Source organism: Hetaerina americana, unplaced genomic scaffold, assembly GCF_022747635.1.
Source record: "Hetaerina americana unplaced genomic scaffold, ioHetAmer1.1.p SCAF_36, whole genome shotgun sequence".
Lineage (NCBI taxonomy): Eukaryota > Metazoa > Arthropoda > Insecta > Odonata > Calopterygidae > Hetaerina > Hetaerina americana.
Window position 1 is genome coordinate 2548979 of NW_027286941.1, and position 16787 is coordinate 2565765.

Consider the following 16787-nt stretch of genomic DNA (forward strand, 5'->3'; position numbering starts at 1 on the left):
TCATCATGAATTAGTGTATGCAGAGGTATGAATGTTCTCTTCCTCTATATAAAATCAAAGTATGCGTATAAGTGTTGCATTGAACTAGAACAAAACAGTATTTTCAAGATTCACTAATTACCCTAGTATCTATTTCGTATATTTTTTGCTAAGTAATTTTTTGAACATCTTCTCATTGACTGAGTGATTGGGTATAGCATTTATAAGACCTATGCAGAAAGTAAGTTCTGTTTTTAAGTGGTTCAGTGCAAAGTGGGGAAAGATTTGTGCCATCCCCATAGAGTCAGTGTGTATTATGACCTGGTATGCATCCGATTATGTTAGATGAGACTTCATGTCGCTCTTGCTTGATTTACTAATGTTGTCCAAACTGTGTGCTAACGGATTTGTGCAGTAATAAGATTTTTGTTTATCAAAAGGTATTAAACGATTAAAATCTCACCTCAGTTTTTTCAAGTTTATAGAGAGAATGTGATGAGTGAAGGTCTAATGTGTGAAACGGTGATTATAAATAAAGAGATGAATGCTCTAATGTCCATGATGAGGAAAGATATTTATTGTTATCTGCGATAATTGATGAGCTAGCTAAGAAAATTGACAACAGTATAGGATTTGCTATTTTACAGAATATGATTTATATGAGGCATCTTGTATTTTCCTCCTGGTGAGTTATTTCATTGAGTACATTTGATGAGAAAAATTTTTCTTTCACAGTTTTGCAGAAATATCCCTATTCAAAGCAATGTTATTAATACTAATAATGTGACCTATTTTGCCCGTGACATTCAGGTGAAAAGACTAGAAGGAGTTGAATATTCAGTCTTTAGGTCTACCACTAAAATCAATCCTGACATGGATTGATACACTGCATACCCTTCTCCTAGTCCTCAAAGTGGGATAACAATTAAATTGTTTGCTCCTGCCTCTTCTTTAACTACATAAGTATCAACAAACCTTTCTGCACATTTGTCTAAGTCTATTGAGGCTCTTACATTCTAATCAAATTGCCTCACTTGTAAGGGAGATTAAAGTAATTTATGTACATAAGTGACTTCAAGACACATTTGAAGTTCATTCTGTTTCAACTGGTTTAGAACAGAATCACATTATAGTTAAGCTCCTGTCTGTAAGTTTCAGGTAAGCTTGTTTTAAGCCATACAATAGCAAAGAGGCATTTCTGGCCTAATTTTTTTAGCACTTAAAGCTTTAAACAAAATTCATTACCTATATTCTTGTGTTTGATATCCTAGCTTTTCAAGTACTTACTATGTTATAATATTTCAATAGAAAGAGATGACATATTTGGTAGGGCATGTGGAAATTTGTGCAAAATTAGAATGGGTGGATGAAGCTCAGAATATTTGATTATGGAATCACCTTGGCACATTTTTACAATGTTGTTGTAATAAAGACGTTTCCTAAACCTGATTTATGTGTACAAGGTGTGATCAAAAATGGACCGGACTGATTTTATTCTGCACAAACCGTTCAATAGATCGAAACGAGACACAGTGCACCGTCTAGCGACACATCTGCCGACTAAGGACTAAAACGAGAGGTGTTGTGTTTGTTTACGTCGAGTTATTACACAGCAGCAGCGGTACGTGTCTTAACCTGTTCTTCGCCGCATGCAACGGCAGCAATAAAGGAGCTAGAGGAACAGGGTGTGTGCGTGAAATTTTGTCGGCAAATGCATTACGGAGACATTTGGAATGATTCAGCAAGCCTTTGTTGATAAAGCTATGAGTCGAAGCCAGTGTTTTGAGTGGTACAGTCTTTTTAAATCAGGCAGAACCTCAACAGATGAAGATTCGCAAACAGGGTAGCCTTCCACTTCGATAGACCCCAACCATGTCAAATTGGTAAACGATTTGGGTGCGCGCAAATCTGTTAGGGAGATAGCCGAGGAAGTGAACATTAGTTTTGGATCCTGTCGGACAATTTTGGCAGACATTTTGGGCATAACACATGTTACTTGCGTCAAAATTTGTCCCTCAGGTGATGACTAATAAACAGAGATAAAATCTGTGGATATTTGTCAGGAACTCTGGATCGAGCCAATGACGACCCAGAGTTTCTTAAAACCATCGTAACCGGTGACAAAGCCTGGTTTTACGGTTATGATGTTGAGACAAAGGCCCAGTCTTCTCAGTGAAAAGGTCCTCATCCTCCGCGACCAAAGAAAGCTCGCATGTCCCGGTCCAATGTGAAGGTCATGCAGGTGTGTTTCTTCGATTGGCAAGGGCTGATTCATTACGAATATGTCCCTCAAGGTCAAACCGTCAACAAAGATTTCTGCTCAAAGGTTATGAAGAGACTGAGGGTCTCAATGAGCCGAAAGAGGGCAGACATATGGAGAAACAATGGCATTTCTACCACGATAACGCGCCGGCTCACATGGCACTAATCGTGACTAGATTTTTTGCCAGAAACGGAATTTCCATGATCCCACAGCCACCCCTCTCTCCAGACGTGGCTCTGTCAGACTTTGTTTCCAAAGTTAAAATCAACCTTGAAAGGTTGCAGATTCTACTCTGCTGTGGACATTAAAACTAATTGTACGACAGACATGAAGAGGATCCGTAAGGTGGCTTACCAGGCATGGGTCGAAAGCTGGAAGAAACGTTGGCAAAGGTGTGTTGTCAGCCAAGGCATCTACTATGAGGGCGACAAGTTTGATGAAGCTGTATCCGTCGAAATAAACAAGTTATAAAATTAGCCCTGTCTTTTTTTGATCACACCTTGTATAATGTAACAGTTATGTTCAAATAAACAGGATATGAGAATAGATTGTCATCAGAATAGCATTGAGGTGAATAACTGGTTGCTTGAATTAAGCCCTGTGGCTTGCACAACCAATAGTACCAAATGGTATGTGGGGAACTTTCTGGCTGCCTTCTCCTAGTGATCATAACATGCTGACTAAACTCTTAGCTGGTTTATTCAGTATACCTATGTTATACCTCTCATAATCCATGAATGCTAATTGCAGTGCCATCAATTGCAGCATGTGACACCTGCGAGGGTTGCTATATATATTTTGAGCCTTGACAAGAGGAAGAGCTGTAGGCGCCATCTGATATATCTATGTGAAAGTTTGACCCTTTCAACGCTAACTTTCTTCAGAAAATTTGGTCGTTTGATCATAACTTGTGTTGTTTACAGTGACTCGAAAATTTTGTCTCAGCAAAAAAATAGAGTTGAGCATTTTCGTGCGATGATTATTTACGACTTTCGACGTGAATTATCAAGACAGGAGTGCATCGATCAACTTACTTCCACCTTTGGCGATGAAGCCCCATCATTTACCTCTGTGAAACGCTGGTGTAACGAATTTCATCATGGCCGCCGTTCGCTCAGTGGCGAAAGTCGTGAAGGTCGTCCAAAATCAGTTGTTGTGCCAGGAAACATTGATGCTGTGCAAGAACTAGTAAAGAAAGGTCGTCATGTGACTTATCGTGAGATTGAGGCATCCTTGGGGATTAGTATGGGAAGCATTATTAAGATATTGCATGAACATTCAGCTGTGAAAAAAATTTGTTTGCATTGGATCCCGCATAATTTGACAAAGCTCAAAAAGATGTTCGTGTCATTTAGTGCAAAGAACTGCTCAAGAAATACATTCGCGGTGCATTAAAAGCTGTGCACGAAATCTACAGAGGTGGATCTTGGATATATGCGTATGAGCCCGTAACAAAACAGCAATCCACTAAATGGGGCTTCCAAGACGAGCCGAAACCGAAAAAAGTGATTCTTGCATGAAGAACATCGAGGCGAATGATATCCTGTTTCTTCGGAATAACCGGACATGTGGCAATCGTACCGTTAGGACAACGTAGAACCGTGAATTCTGAATGGTACACGAGCATTTGTTTGTCAGAAGTGCTTGGTGAAGTACGGATAAAGAAGCAGCAACGAAGGATCATCCTTCATCATGACGACGAAAGCTCTCACAGATCGGCTGAAACAACTACCCACCTCGTATTTGACTGGCCAAAACCTCGAATTTATGGACCATCCTCCTTACAATCATGATTTAGCATCAAATGACTTCTCTTTATTCCCGTTTATCAAGAAACAATTGCTTGGCCAACGATTTTCGGCGCCTGAAGAAGCCGTTGATGCATTCAAAAACCATGTTTTGGTGATTCCTCAATCGAAGTGGAAAAAGTGTTACGAAAATTGGTTCGAGTGCATGCAAAAGTGTATTGATTATCATGGAGAATACTTCGAAAAACTATTGAGCCATTTTCAACATTAAATTACTGTCTTTTCATTATTAGGCTGAAAATATAATTAGCAACCCTCGTATTACATAGTGAGTGAAATGTAATGACCAAGTCAGGAATATTTTCAATTTTTTTGGTAGCTCTTTAAGAGAACTGAGGAAATGCGAAAAAATCTGCACATCTCAACAAATATTGATATTTTTAAAACTGCAATTAGTTCTTAGATTTCAGAAATTACTCATTTTTGCACGGGGTTGAATCGGCCTATACAATGTTTTTTTTATTTTGTAAGGGATATATCTTTAATTCCTAAATAATCGTTGTGTTAAGTTTTTACTTTGAGAAACTTTGAAGCCACAGTTTTATTTTGTTGTGCAAAGTATGAATTTAAACTTACCCATATTTGCATTAACTGTTAACATTTGTATTGGGCCTTCGGCATTTGGGATTAGCCTTGTTTGCTCTTTTTTCCTAGGGGTTGTTTTCATAATACCTATGGCCAAGTGGGTCTCAAACAACAGTTACAGTCGAACACATTTGCCATTTGGTGACAATGACTATAAATGTTGAATTTATTTTATTTTATCCATTTTCGCAATTAAGTATTAGTTCGCCGACATTTTCCGAAAACTCTTCTGGTTTATTTTGAACTTCCGCTTATTCGTCTAAAGGCCAATGCTTTCTCATTTTATTACTTATCTTATTTCCCGAATGAGACATAATTTAATAATAATTTTTATTCATCCATGCCATGGAGAAACTTAACGTTTTGGTTGTTTGTGCAGAACGAAACAGTGCTAGTAAATATTACACCAGTAAAATTGAGGAACTATATGAATAGTAACCTCCAGACAGTCGACAACTTTTAAAATATAGGTCAACGTGAGATCCAACAAACCGCGCGTTTCTCCTCGTAGTTCTTCGTTGTGACAGCGATGGCGCTCGATGGCAAAAAGTTCAATTTCCTCAGATGCCATCCTGCATAGGCTGGCACCAGTGTAGTAGAAAGAGAGCGGCCGTGGGATGTGCTTGGATATGGCTTCTCCGTGAGTTTTGGTGAATTTTATTCACGGATTTTAAAAAGCAACTTTTAGGTGAGTAAAATTGCATGTTGTAATACATTCATTCTTATGTTCTTGTTATTTAATATTTGGCTGCCTCTCTGCATACTTGCTTAGCATTATAATTAAACCGTTAAGGTTAATCGCTGCATTTATCACGCCTATGTGTAAATTTTCATCAGTCGTGCATCGTCTGTCAATGTCTCTAAGTATTAGCCATCTGCTTCGCTAGCTCATCGTCGTGTTGGTTCACATTGGCAACGGTGACTCACGGGCGTTAAAATTCCCGTGTAAATCTCTAATAATCGCTGTCGAGTCGAGGCCTCAATTCTGAGGCTCTCACAGGCAGGACTTTACGTGTCGTTCGTAGCTTTCAAACATCCTTTTGCATTGTTTTCATGAGGTTATGTTACTGTGTATGTAGTCATTATTATTGTACCTCTTGCCCACCTGTTAATTTTCAATAGCGCAGAATCGGATCTAGAAAACCAGCGTGGGGCTGAGTTCATGTGTTCATATATGAACGTAATTAGGGTCATAATATTTTTTCATGCGAGGTAAAATGAAAATCATGTTAAATTAAATACCAAATGCACTCATTTAGAGACTGATGCACGTCATACAAGTTGAGTTTAACACTGGGATGCAGTAGGTATTCAAAATTAGATTCGAGCGTAGTATATATTTACGTAGAATTCTATTTGCGTGAAAAACGTTCTCCAATTGGAAAAACCCACTTGGATCTACCTCTTCAATGACGTAATAATGTTCATCACCAAATAAAGTTTCATGTATTTAGGGATGCCAGTGGTGTTTTTACCGAGTGCAGGAAACTTGTATCCCAAACTTGTTTTTTTTAACGACGGGAAGTAGAAGTAGTAGTTCAGGTACAAGTACTTGTAGTGAGGTCATCTGTTAGTTAAAATACGAGTACAATAGATTTTCCAATAAAGCTATTCCTTCCGATTGAAGTTGTCGTTTTTCGGAACAGTAGCTCTCTGCGTTGAACTTCAATTATTTCTTTAAGATGGGAGGATACGAGGGTAGATAAGACTGTTATTGCTGATGGCCAAGTGGTGTTATCTCAAGGATATCTTTTCCATGCAAAATAATATCTCCAAGGTCAAAATTCCATTTTGAACTTATTCAAAGATAACCCCCTCCTCTCTTTATTTTCAAATAGACGATATGTCTTACAACTTGTATTGTTAGGTTTCCAATCGTTCTGTATAATTTTGATTGTTATCCTTTGAGAAGCATTTTTCCAAAATAATCAGCTTTGGTATTGCATTATTTTACAATGCGAAAATACGAAGTGAATGAAATAATATATATAAGTAAGATGGGTGTGTGCTTATTTATAAGGTGTGTATATTTGTGTGATTGAATATTACTATATTATGTTTAGCTAAAAATGCTATAAAAATCACAATAGCAACTCTTATGAGAGATAATAAACGAATTGAAATTTTCAGGCCTATTTTGTGGAGAAATGGAGAAGAAGAGGGTTAGGATGGACCGTGCGACAAGCATGACGGTCGTGGAGAGGAAGCCATCGAAAGAGACTTCTTTCCGATATAAATCGGTAACCCCGTCCCTCCTGAAACGGTGGAAGTCCAGGAAACAGAGGGACTTGATGCCTTCCGAAGATCGAGGGGGTGTAGCAGGTTTTACAAACGATGCCTTATCTTCAGGGGACGAAGTATATCTTGGAGATCTGGTTGAAAAGGCAGTTGAAATACAGCATTCCATGGATGATGTCTTGAGCGTTCGTATATGCAAAGATCGAGTGCGTCACAGTTTAATGGACCGCATGAGGAGACTAATAGGATCATCAGGAGTTAAGTTTTTGGAGACAATAGAAGGCAACAATGAAGAATCTGAAGCGTTTGAATCTTACACAAGATCATCAAAAAAAGTAATATTTCTATGGGCTACGTTTGTAGGGCGCGCAGACATTGTAGACAGAATGTTGGTTGAAGGCATTGGAGTGGACACAAGAGATGAAGAAACAGGATTAGGTCCCGTACATCTCTGTGCATTATCTGGCGATCCTACAGTTGCGAAAGCCCTTATAGCCAGGAATGCGGATGTTAATTCTGTTTCATTGGGTAGACTTCAATTATTACTTACCCCGCTGCATTGCGCAGCTCTTGGAAATTCTCCCGAGATACTGAAATTACTCCTTTCATCTGGAGCCGAATTGGCTGTGGAGAACGAAGACGAGACTGCCCTTGGGTACGCTGTGAGAGCCAACGCCACTGAGTGCCTCGACGCCCTTGTCGCCGCAGGCGCTTCCGTCAATGCTTTCGGGGCAAGGGGTTACGCCCCTCTTCACGTGGCGGCCGAACTCAGTCACATGGATTGCATCCCAATCCTTTTGGCTGCCGGGGCGAATCTGAACGAGAAAACGCAAGATCATAATGGCTTCACCCCTCTTCACATATTGGCCGGTGACGGAGACACCGAAGGAATACGTGTCCTCCTTAAGGCAGGAGCGAATGTCGAAGCGCTGGACTCTCGTGGGCAAACCCCACTTCACCTAAGCGCTAGATCCCAAGCTTCAGACGCGGTGGGGGAATTGCTGAGAGCCGGCGCCGATCCAAATTTAGCAGATTCCGAAGGGCGGACGCCCCTTCACGTCGCTGTGTCGGGGAGGCGCCGGCCAGCGTTCTCTGTGCCCGTAGTGGAGACGGTGACTGCGCTGCTGAACGCTAATGCCGACCCATGCGTGTCGGACGCATACGGTCGGGCTCCACTTCATCTCGCGGCCATAAATGAGTTGCCTGGGTGCGTAGACGCTCTAATACGATCCGGCGCAGATTTGACTGCCAGAAGTTCGCCACCTCACGAGAAATCGAGTTGCGGGTGGTGGGAGTGGTTTTGCTGGAATTCCAACGGGGATGACGCTCTTGATGGGCCCACCACCCTAGGGTTGGTTGCGCGACGGACCCCAGCCTGCCTTTCCACCGTCGTTGAAATCCTAGATTCTGCCGTCACTCTGTCCGATCACGATGATCCGGAATCTCCCCCTAGGAGGGAGGTGGAAGTACGTCTTGATTTCCGAGCTCTGATTCGCCACGGAGGCGGCCGGGAGACGCGATTCATGAAAACGATGGTGGACGAAGGTCAAGCAGAGACTCTGTTAGAGCATCCACTATGCCGGGCTTTTCTTCACCTTAAGTGGGGTCGCGTGCGAAAATTTTATTTGGCGAGAATATTTTTTTGTACTATTTTTGTTCTTGTGTTCTCATTTTATGCAATCGTGACCAACGGATGCATTTCTGATGATTCTCATGAACCCGATGTTGTTGGGAGCAATGCCGATTTAACAAAGAATGTTACTTCTGCTACAAATTGTACTGGGAAAAGTTGCAATGGACTTAATAATACAGCCAATATAACCATTGCTCCCGCTGAAAGTGATTGCAAAACTAATGACTTTACAGAATTTAGCAAAAAGTATTACTTGATCATAATTTCATTTTACCTTCTTTGTGTTCTGATTGTTATAGAATTCTTGAGGAAGGGATTGGGTATTTTGGGGAGTGGTGCTACATCAATTCGTCACTATGTTTTACAGGCTCAGAATCTTCTAGAGTGGACTATGCTTGCTGGTGCTGTGATAGTGTGTGCTGTACAGGGTATTAAAGGTGATCATGAAAGTTGGGTGAGACCAATTGGGTCAATATCTCTTCTTTGTGCATGGATTGATCTACTGTCTGTCATTGGCCACTTGCCTTCTTTTGCTGCTTATGTTCATATGTACTCAACTGTTTTGAAAGAGTTTTACCGATTACTACTGGCTTATGCCTGTCTACTCATTGGATTTTTGATTGCTTTCATGATCCTTTTCCCTGCAGATGATCAGTTTCCCACATCTCTCCTATCATTTGTAAAAGTTCTCATATATGCCACAGGGGAAGTGAGTGATGACGTGCTAAGAAGAGAAAAGCCAATTGAAGAATCTATTATACCGACTGTAATTTTTGTTACATTTATTTTACTTGTTTCTGTTGCTTTAATGAATCTGCTAGTTGGAATTGCTGTGCATGATATTCAAGGGCTCCAAAGAACTGCTGGACTAACAGGGCTAGTTCAGCAGACAGAGTTGGTGGCATATGTTGAATCTGCACTATTTGCAGGCGCAGATAAAGTTTGTGGTCTAAGATTTCGTTTGCTCCGGTTTCTGAGGAGATCTGCCCTGGTTTCACCCTCTGCATATCGTGTAGTTCTCAGTGTCCGCCCATGTGATCCTAGGGACCGCCGCTTACCACCAAGTGTAACTGCAGATGCCCTTGAAGTTGCCAGAAGTAGGAATAAGCTACGCCAAATGGCAGCCGATGTACCAAATGGTTCAGCAGATACTTTATCAGCTCAGTCCACTCTTACGCGTTTCTGCCGTCACTGTGGCACACAATCATCATTTAAAACTGTAGGTGGCAGACAGCGGGAAGATAAATTAGTGAAAGAAGATATAGCTCGTCTTACCAAAGAAGTTGGGGAAATAAAAAAGTCTTTAGAAAAGATAGGTATTTCTTTAGAAACTCTGGTGAACACCGACAGAAATGCCCATAAACCATGTAGAAAAATAAGCGAAGAGTCATTATAAAATGTATGGTTAAAAGTTGTGCAGATATTATATTTTTGTAATCAGCAAAATGATTTATTAATCGATTCCTGTAGTATTCCACAGTGTATTCAATAAGCATTAAATTTTTTTAGTGGAAATGAATGGCAATGCCCATCAGTGGAAATATGACTGTTGTAGCTTGTCTCCTGTTTTCTATGAAATGGGTACATCTGTTTCTGCCATTTAACTATTTTGAACATGATCTGTTGATATCTCCTGTTCTGTGATAATGAACTTCAGCAAATAATTGACTGGTTACACATTCCCAGAAATATTTATCAAGTTGGAATTTAAGCACCTTGGGTTCATTTTGAACGTTACATGTATAAGTGTGATTTGGTATTTATATATACTCAGGTGTGTTAAGGGTCGTAATAAAATTAAAGAACTAAAAGCTATAACTGCTTGAAATTGCTAATAGTTCTAGTAAGTTTTTTGTAATTGTACTCCCCACAGAATTTAAAATCCCTTTCTCCAGAATATTATTGAATGTGAATCTGCGACAATTAGAGATGTCAATTTTGCCTAAAGAGTAATCTTGAAATGTTAAAACTACAAGAGACATTTTGATTCTCTTAAAGCAAACTAAACCATTTATGGAAGATAATTAGTTAGGAGCTGAGTAAGGATAATTATTTAAGATATGATATTAAAAGTGGCCAGTTACTCTACTTATAAGGTCTGAATGGTGAAGAAAGTTTATTACTCATTATTAATACTCAGTATTTGCAATATTTTTTTTCTTAAAATATTTCTTGCATGCCATGAGACTTATTAATTTTGCTTTTCTTATAAATATTCTTGTTTTGTTTTTTTGAGAGGAATGATTGTTATTTTTATAAAGAATTTTTAATCAATTACTGTTATATTTTTTGTATGTAATATATGACAAAATAAATGAATATTGATGCCGCTACTATCAAGTATATGGATGTACAATGTATTCTCAATTTCTTTGCACTTGAAGAGCCTATAGAGTCCAAACTAATTAACCAGTAGGATTAGTGGTGAATTTTTACTTTAAATAGCTATTTGGCTAAAAAATATTTACTTATTATGAGGTGTGGTAGCCCAGTGGCTACAGCACTGGCGTACTTACTGGAAGGCCCAAGTCCAATTACATTGCCTTGGTGTACTCTCAGTTTCACCAATCCTTGGTGATGTTTTGGGTACCAGGTCTTCTGGGGAACCACAGTTGGCACAGAAAAAGGAACTAGCTTCCTTCCCTGACTCAGTGAATGCCATGTGCTGTCGGACTTTGGGCTCCAACCTGAAACATCACCTTTCTGTTTTTGTTATTGGTTTTTCATATGATTGTAAAGATGTTATATTGAGGTTACATCTTCAATTCTTCTAAAATTAATGGTAATTCCAGTTAGTTAACTTGGTGATATTATTTTAGGAGTTCCGAACCAGAATTTGATTCATAGGCATGGAGGGATTTCAGTAATATTTTTGCACTCAATATGATTTTTACTGATTCTGGTATATATATGTTAAAAAACTTTCATAAAAAGTTCCAATGGAAGACTTCATACAGATGTTTGAATAAATAGGTTTTTTTTTTTGAAGAAAAATATTTTCATTGGTTTAAACCTGAACTGTATTTATGTCAATGGCGATTTCTGTGTTTCAGCCCATTATGGCTGTCTAAAAATGTTGTTTTGAATCTCAGTCAACTTTTCAGGTCTAAAGGGTATCACAATATCAAGTAAACTTATGTTCCATGTATATTGTGTGTAATATTCGGTTTACTAACTCTGAATTTTTTTCCTAGGTTATATTTCCATTGATATTTACTGGTTTGATTGACCAAGTTGATGTGGATGCAACTGTAATGGGTGGTGGAGTCACATCCCAAGCTGGTGCTGTTAGATGGGCTATTGCATGGGGGCTGCGTAGCTTTGTTAGCATTGACATGGTTGAAAAGATGCGGCTGGGTAATTATGTTATTTTTTTAATAAGCCTAACATTTTCAATGGTGATTTATAAAAGGAGGCTTTGGAATTTCATTGTATATCTGACTTGAAACTTGCTCAGCCAAGATTACCTCACTGTTGTACATGGTGCCTCTCATTCATAAGCTACATCTAGCCTTGTTGGTAGAATTAATAATTGTTATTTATAGGGAATGGCTCAAAATTACATGAATTTTAGATACTTGTTTTAACAAATTTTAATTTCTTGGTGCACTTGCTTGTTTTTTCCTAGAAATATTATCTTGAGAAGATCCTGCAACTTTTTTAATTGCATCAAATAAATATTACAAAATCCTTGCTGTATAAATTTAATGATGTTGGTTACTCAGACCACTCATTATCACTTAGGCAGTGAATGAGTACAGGAAGTACATCTTTCAAATTAATTGTACTAGATGGGCTATGCTAGAGAATGCTCTTGGCTGTATTAATTTGCTATTATTGTACCTTCCATTTACTGGTGAAGTGAATTAAATGAAATTATATGGTTTCATTTTATAGTGAGTTATATTTGATTTCCATTTATCTTTAGCATTAATATGATTCTCTGGCTTGGGTCACATGACTCTTTGAGTAGCTTCAGGTGTGATGTGGTGGAAGTCGAACATAATTAATAACTGATCGTAGCACTTTTCCACTTGATTATCAAATGGAAAAGTGCTACAATCAGTTACTCACTATATTCAACATGGCTCTCTATTTTAAATTCACTTGAATGATACCAGAGGCATGCCAGATCTTTCAGCAGCTTTCATGTTGGTTTCATTGTAGTACCCCACAATGCTTCATGATGTATACTGATATTTACAATGCTTAAGTCCTTTAATGACAATGTGATTTAACTCAGCATTAAATACTATCATAAGAGCTGTTTTTCAATAACCTTCTATGAGACAAAATGGTAAACATAGATTGGACGTCTTAAGATGTGGGTGTGGAGAGAAATAGAAAAAAATTAATGGATGGAAAGGAAAAGAAATATTGAGGGCTAGGCGTGGTAGGGCATAGAGAAATTGTTGGAAGAAATATGAGTTCGAAAAAGGGTAGTGGTGATGCAATGTTCATTAAAGAGGGAAGAATGTTTGGTAAATGAGGTGAAGGAAGAAAAATGTGAACATGAAGCATGTGGAGTTGAAGAATGTATTTTTGCATTGTTGAGTGTCAGGGACGAATTGTAATATTGGGTGTGACTTATAAGTAGGTATAACAGTGATAAGTCTCTGTGTCAGTTTCTTACCTGCCTTGACCAATGGACTACTGTTATTGAGTGATTTTAGGGAAGTGGAGGCTGATAAGGCAACCGGTAGAGGAAGATGAAGAAGAATTTTGAGGTTATATTAGTCCAATGAGTACAATGAATGGTGTTTATGAAGTCATTCCCATGTGTTTATTACATCCAAATGTCCAAACATAACCCCTAGTGTCCTGTTTGTAAGACTACAGAGGTGAAATGTTTTGAAGACAACAGCCCTCTTATCACACTAGCTAGTAAGCCGGAAGAGATGAAGAGTGCTGAATTGGGTCTTTCCCTTTCTCTTGCACCTTTCAATCATCGCTGAAGGCACCATATGCCTTACTTAACTATCAGATCCAATATCTTACAAAAACATAATATCACATAAATTAGTTCATCAAAAGCAGCCGATAACAGAATATAGTATAGAATCCCTGTCTCTGAAATATTATGTACTTGCTAGTATTTTGTTGGTCAATCAACAGCCAATAAGAATGATTGAAGGAGCATTGTCCTTAAATGTATAAGGTCCAATTTTTTGCATACAAAATGCATAGCAGCATGCATGGGCAGGAAGAATGGTAAGCTTCTTCTCCTATGATTTTTTTTATCATGAAAGTGGAAGGGAATCTAGGTCATGCAGCTAGGTATGCTGAAACCATATTATGGCAGAGCAACAAAATCATTTAAGAATTACGATCATGAAAACTTGGGTATGTGTATGGTGGGTGCATAGTATAATCAGAAAATTATTGCCTTTTACTTTAATTTTTCAATTGCATTGTATAATTTGATTTATTAAATTACAGCTATCAATGTAGTCATTTTGAAGCTTAATTGCCTGTTGTATACTGTTCAATGAGTGTAAAAATTGGCATTCAGCAATCTTTTGTTCCCAAAGTGTCGAGTTATGTGGTGAGAATTATGGACACTAAGTTAATTTGATTCAAAGTTTAATAATTCAATTGTGGATGCAAATTATTTTAGCATTATGTCTGAAGCACTAAATTTAAGTACATAACAGGTGATTAAGCTATGTGTGTGTGTGTATGGGGATGTGAAACTTTTTCATTCTAATTGGCCATTATACTTTGAATGAAATATATGTTAATATTCTTTTGTGAGACTTAGACTGTAATGCTTTTGCAGCTGGACTGTTAACCAAGGATTTACGGCGGAAAGAAAGGAAAAAGCCAGGGCAGGAAGGAGCTCGAAGAAAATTCACCTGGAAGAAGAGATAATTACTTCAAAATGCCTAATTGTTATAATTTATGAATAAAACTCTTTGTAAAGTGAAGAAAAGGAATTAACTGTAATTTCATGTAAAATAGAGACTTTCAAATTATTTTTGTGATATATGTCATATCCCTGCGTCTTCGAGGGAATATTGGCAACATGAGAAAGTACCCCACGAGTCTAGTGGCTGCCTCAAGGGTAAACGGGGGCTTTTAGTTTGGTGGGTTATGACGTTGAGAGGGGTTCGTTGATAGAAATGGGGGAAAAGAAAGAACTAAAGAGTGTACAAAGGTGGTCCCGATTTAACCCAAATTTAATGTAATCTAGGTAGAAACAGAGTTTACAACAATGTATACTATATCCCCTTGACACTGCTTGGTGCTTCCAACCAGAAGGAGGGGCCCAGCCCAACCTTCCTCTCGGATCTCGAGTCCCAGACTGCTTCTTCGGGATCACATCAGCCACCCATCGTCATTATCAACATCCCTATCCAGGCAGAAAGGGGGGGGGGGGGGTTTGGCATCAACCACTGGGCCGAAGTCCATGGCGAGTCACCAATTATCACTGTGGGCCTATGTCCACATCGAGTCACCAGCGGTGACTTGGATGCTCGAACCCACACCATTACTCGGCCAGTGAATCATACGGCAGAACACGCGGATGCAACATATATTTGCTTACCTCTCATATCCTTCATTAATCATAAGGTTCTTACATTTGTTAGATGAAGAGCATAATAGGTATGTACTTTGTTTTTCTTGGAGTCAACTGCTTGCCTAGTTTCAAAAGACCTCATGGTAAGCCATGATATTTTTACTTACTAATATTTCAAAATCAAGGGCAGGAATTGCTTTATTACTCTGCATCTTGTACATTTGCCAAGATATATGGTTTTTTGACCAAGGAAATCTCCAATTTTCACTCAATAACATGCTTTAATTGTCTACCTTATAAAATGTTGCAAATATTTGGGTTGATGCAACAATTTCAGAGTGTAAAAATCATTCGCCTTGACTGGGATCCATTGATATTTGTTTTTTCTATAATATTCTGTGAAGACAGAGTTTCATATGCCATTCATGATCATCTTCAGATTTCTAAATGCATGCTGTTTATGACTTTGATGATGTAATTATTTTCTTAAGTTCAATCAATAGATTAATATTATTCTTTATGTGATTCATTTGATGATGCATATATCTTTCGTCGATTAAAATAAGATAATTAGTTACTTTATTCTAGTGTTTAATATTGAGTAAAGAAGTTTTTTATTATTTGTATATTTAGAATCTGTAGATTTCAGACTTCAGATTCATAATTTTGATTGAAAATTGTAGAATGTTAATAGAGTATTTACCTTCGCTTCAGCTTTGAAACCCTAATTAGGGGAGGTTGACATACAGACAAATTGCCTAATTGTTTCCACCCAAAAACTTTAATTATCTTAATCATCAGTCTTCATTTATCCAATTACGTAAAATGTCATGTATATCTGAATCAAAAAATACATTTTTAACTAGATGGTTAATCGAAGAAGATAAATTGCGCTACGATTTCCAGAAAGCAACCATGGCTGTGGAGATCTTGACGTAAGGCCAATCTAATTATTTATACTCTACAACTAAACCCTTTTTGTTGATAAATTGTAGTGAATAAATAGCACAAGTCACTGGTGTTCCATCATTTATAAAAAAAAGTTCTAGTAGGTTTATAGGTGCTTTCGTTGATACTTTGCTTGAAAGTATTAAATAGTGTCTTCATACATCTGAGGGAACCATTTTAGATAATGGAACCATAATCCTTAATACTACCTTTTTTGCTCACATTAATAAATTTTAGTGTTACCTTGACTTGTGAATATAACTCATTCGTCTGCAGGTTTTGTCAGTTTTTCATTTTACCTAATGGGAAATCAATTAGTCCATTCTCAGATTTAGAAATTTTGAAAAAAATAGGAAATGAAGTTGGTTTACCAACATACTCACTGACTCAACTCAAGGGCTCAACTGACTCACTCAAGGGCTCACTTAACTCAATTGACGTTCCTGTGAAGGAATAAAAAACTTTTGAATGTGCCGTGTGTTTCCATGAAACTCCAGTGGGATTGCTCGTGCTCATCTCCATCTATAGATCACCAACTGGTGATATTCATACATTTATTAAAAAACTGGACCAACTCTTTTGCTCCTTATATGCAAACACCGGATACTCGTGCTGAACGGCAAATAAACTGTAATCTCTTAGTTGACTCCCCTCACAGATTCGAATTGTTGAATCTGTTCAAAACTTACGGCATGGAATGTTTTAGAAATAATCCTACCAGAGTCACTCCTACATCTGCCACCCTAATTGATTACGCTGTGACCAACCTTAACCAAGAAAAAGTAGTAACAACTGTTAGTGACCTAGGTGTAA

The 16787-nt window shown here is 38.1% G+C and overlaps 2 protein-coding genes across 3 annotated transcripts in view; both read left to right on the forward strand.

Moving 5' to 3' along the window:
- mRpS9 (mitochondrial ribosomal protein S9) overlaps window positions 1-14488 on the forward strand; it is a 39125-nt gene extending 24637 nt beyond the window's left edge. The window contains exons 10-11 of one of the 2 annotated variants that reach the window (XM_071589283.1): window positions 11701-11863; window positions 14286-14488. In XM_071589283.1, coding sequence (XP_071445384.1) covers window positions 11701-11863; window positions 14286-14377 — 255 coding nt within the window. In that variant the 3' untranslated portion in view covers window positions 14378-14488. The remainder of the gene's footprint in view (window positions 1-11700; window positions 11864-14285) is intronic. The other variant, XM_071589284.1, reaches the window with a different exon arrangement.
- wtrw (water witch) lies at window positions 5245-10732 on the forward strand. The gene is made up of 2 exons (XM_071589330.1): window positions 5245-5323; window positions 6766-10732. Exon 2 carries the CDS (start codon window positions 6783-6785, stop codon window positions 9900-9902), a length of 3120 nt encoding a protein of 1039 aa, XP_071445431.1. The 5' UTR covers window positions 5245-5323; window positions 6766-6782; the 3' UTR covers window positions 9903-10732.
- Window positions 14489-16787: the final 2299 nt, after the last annotated feature.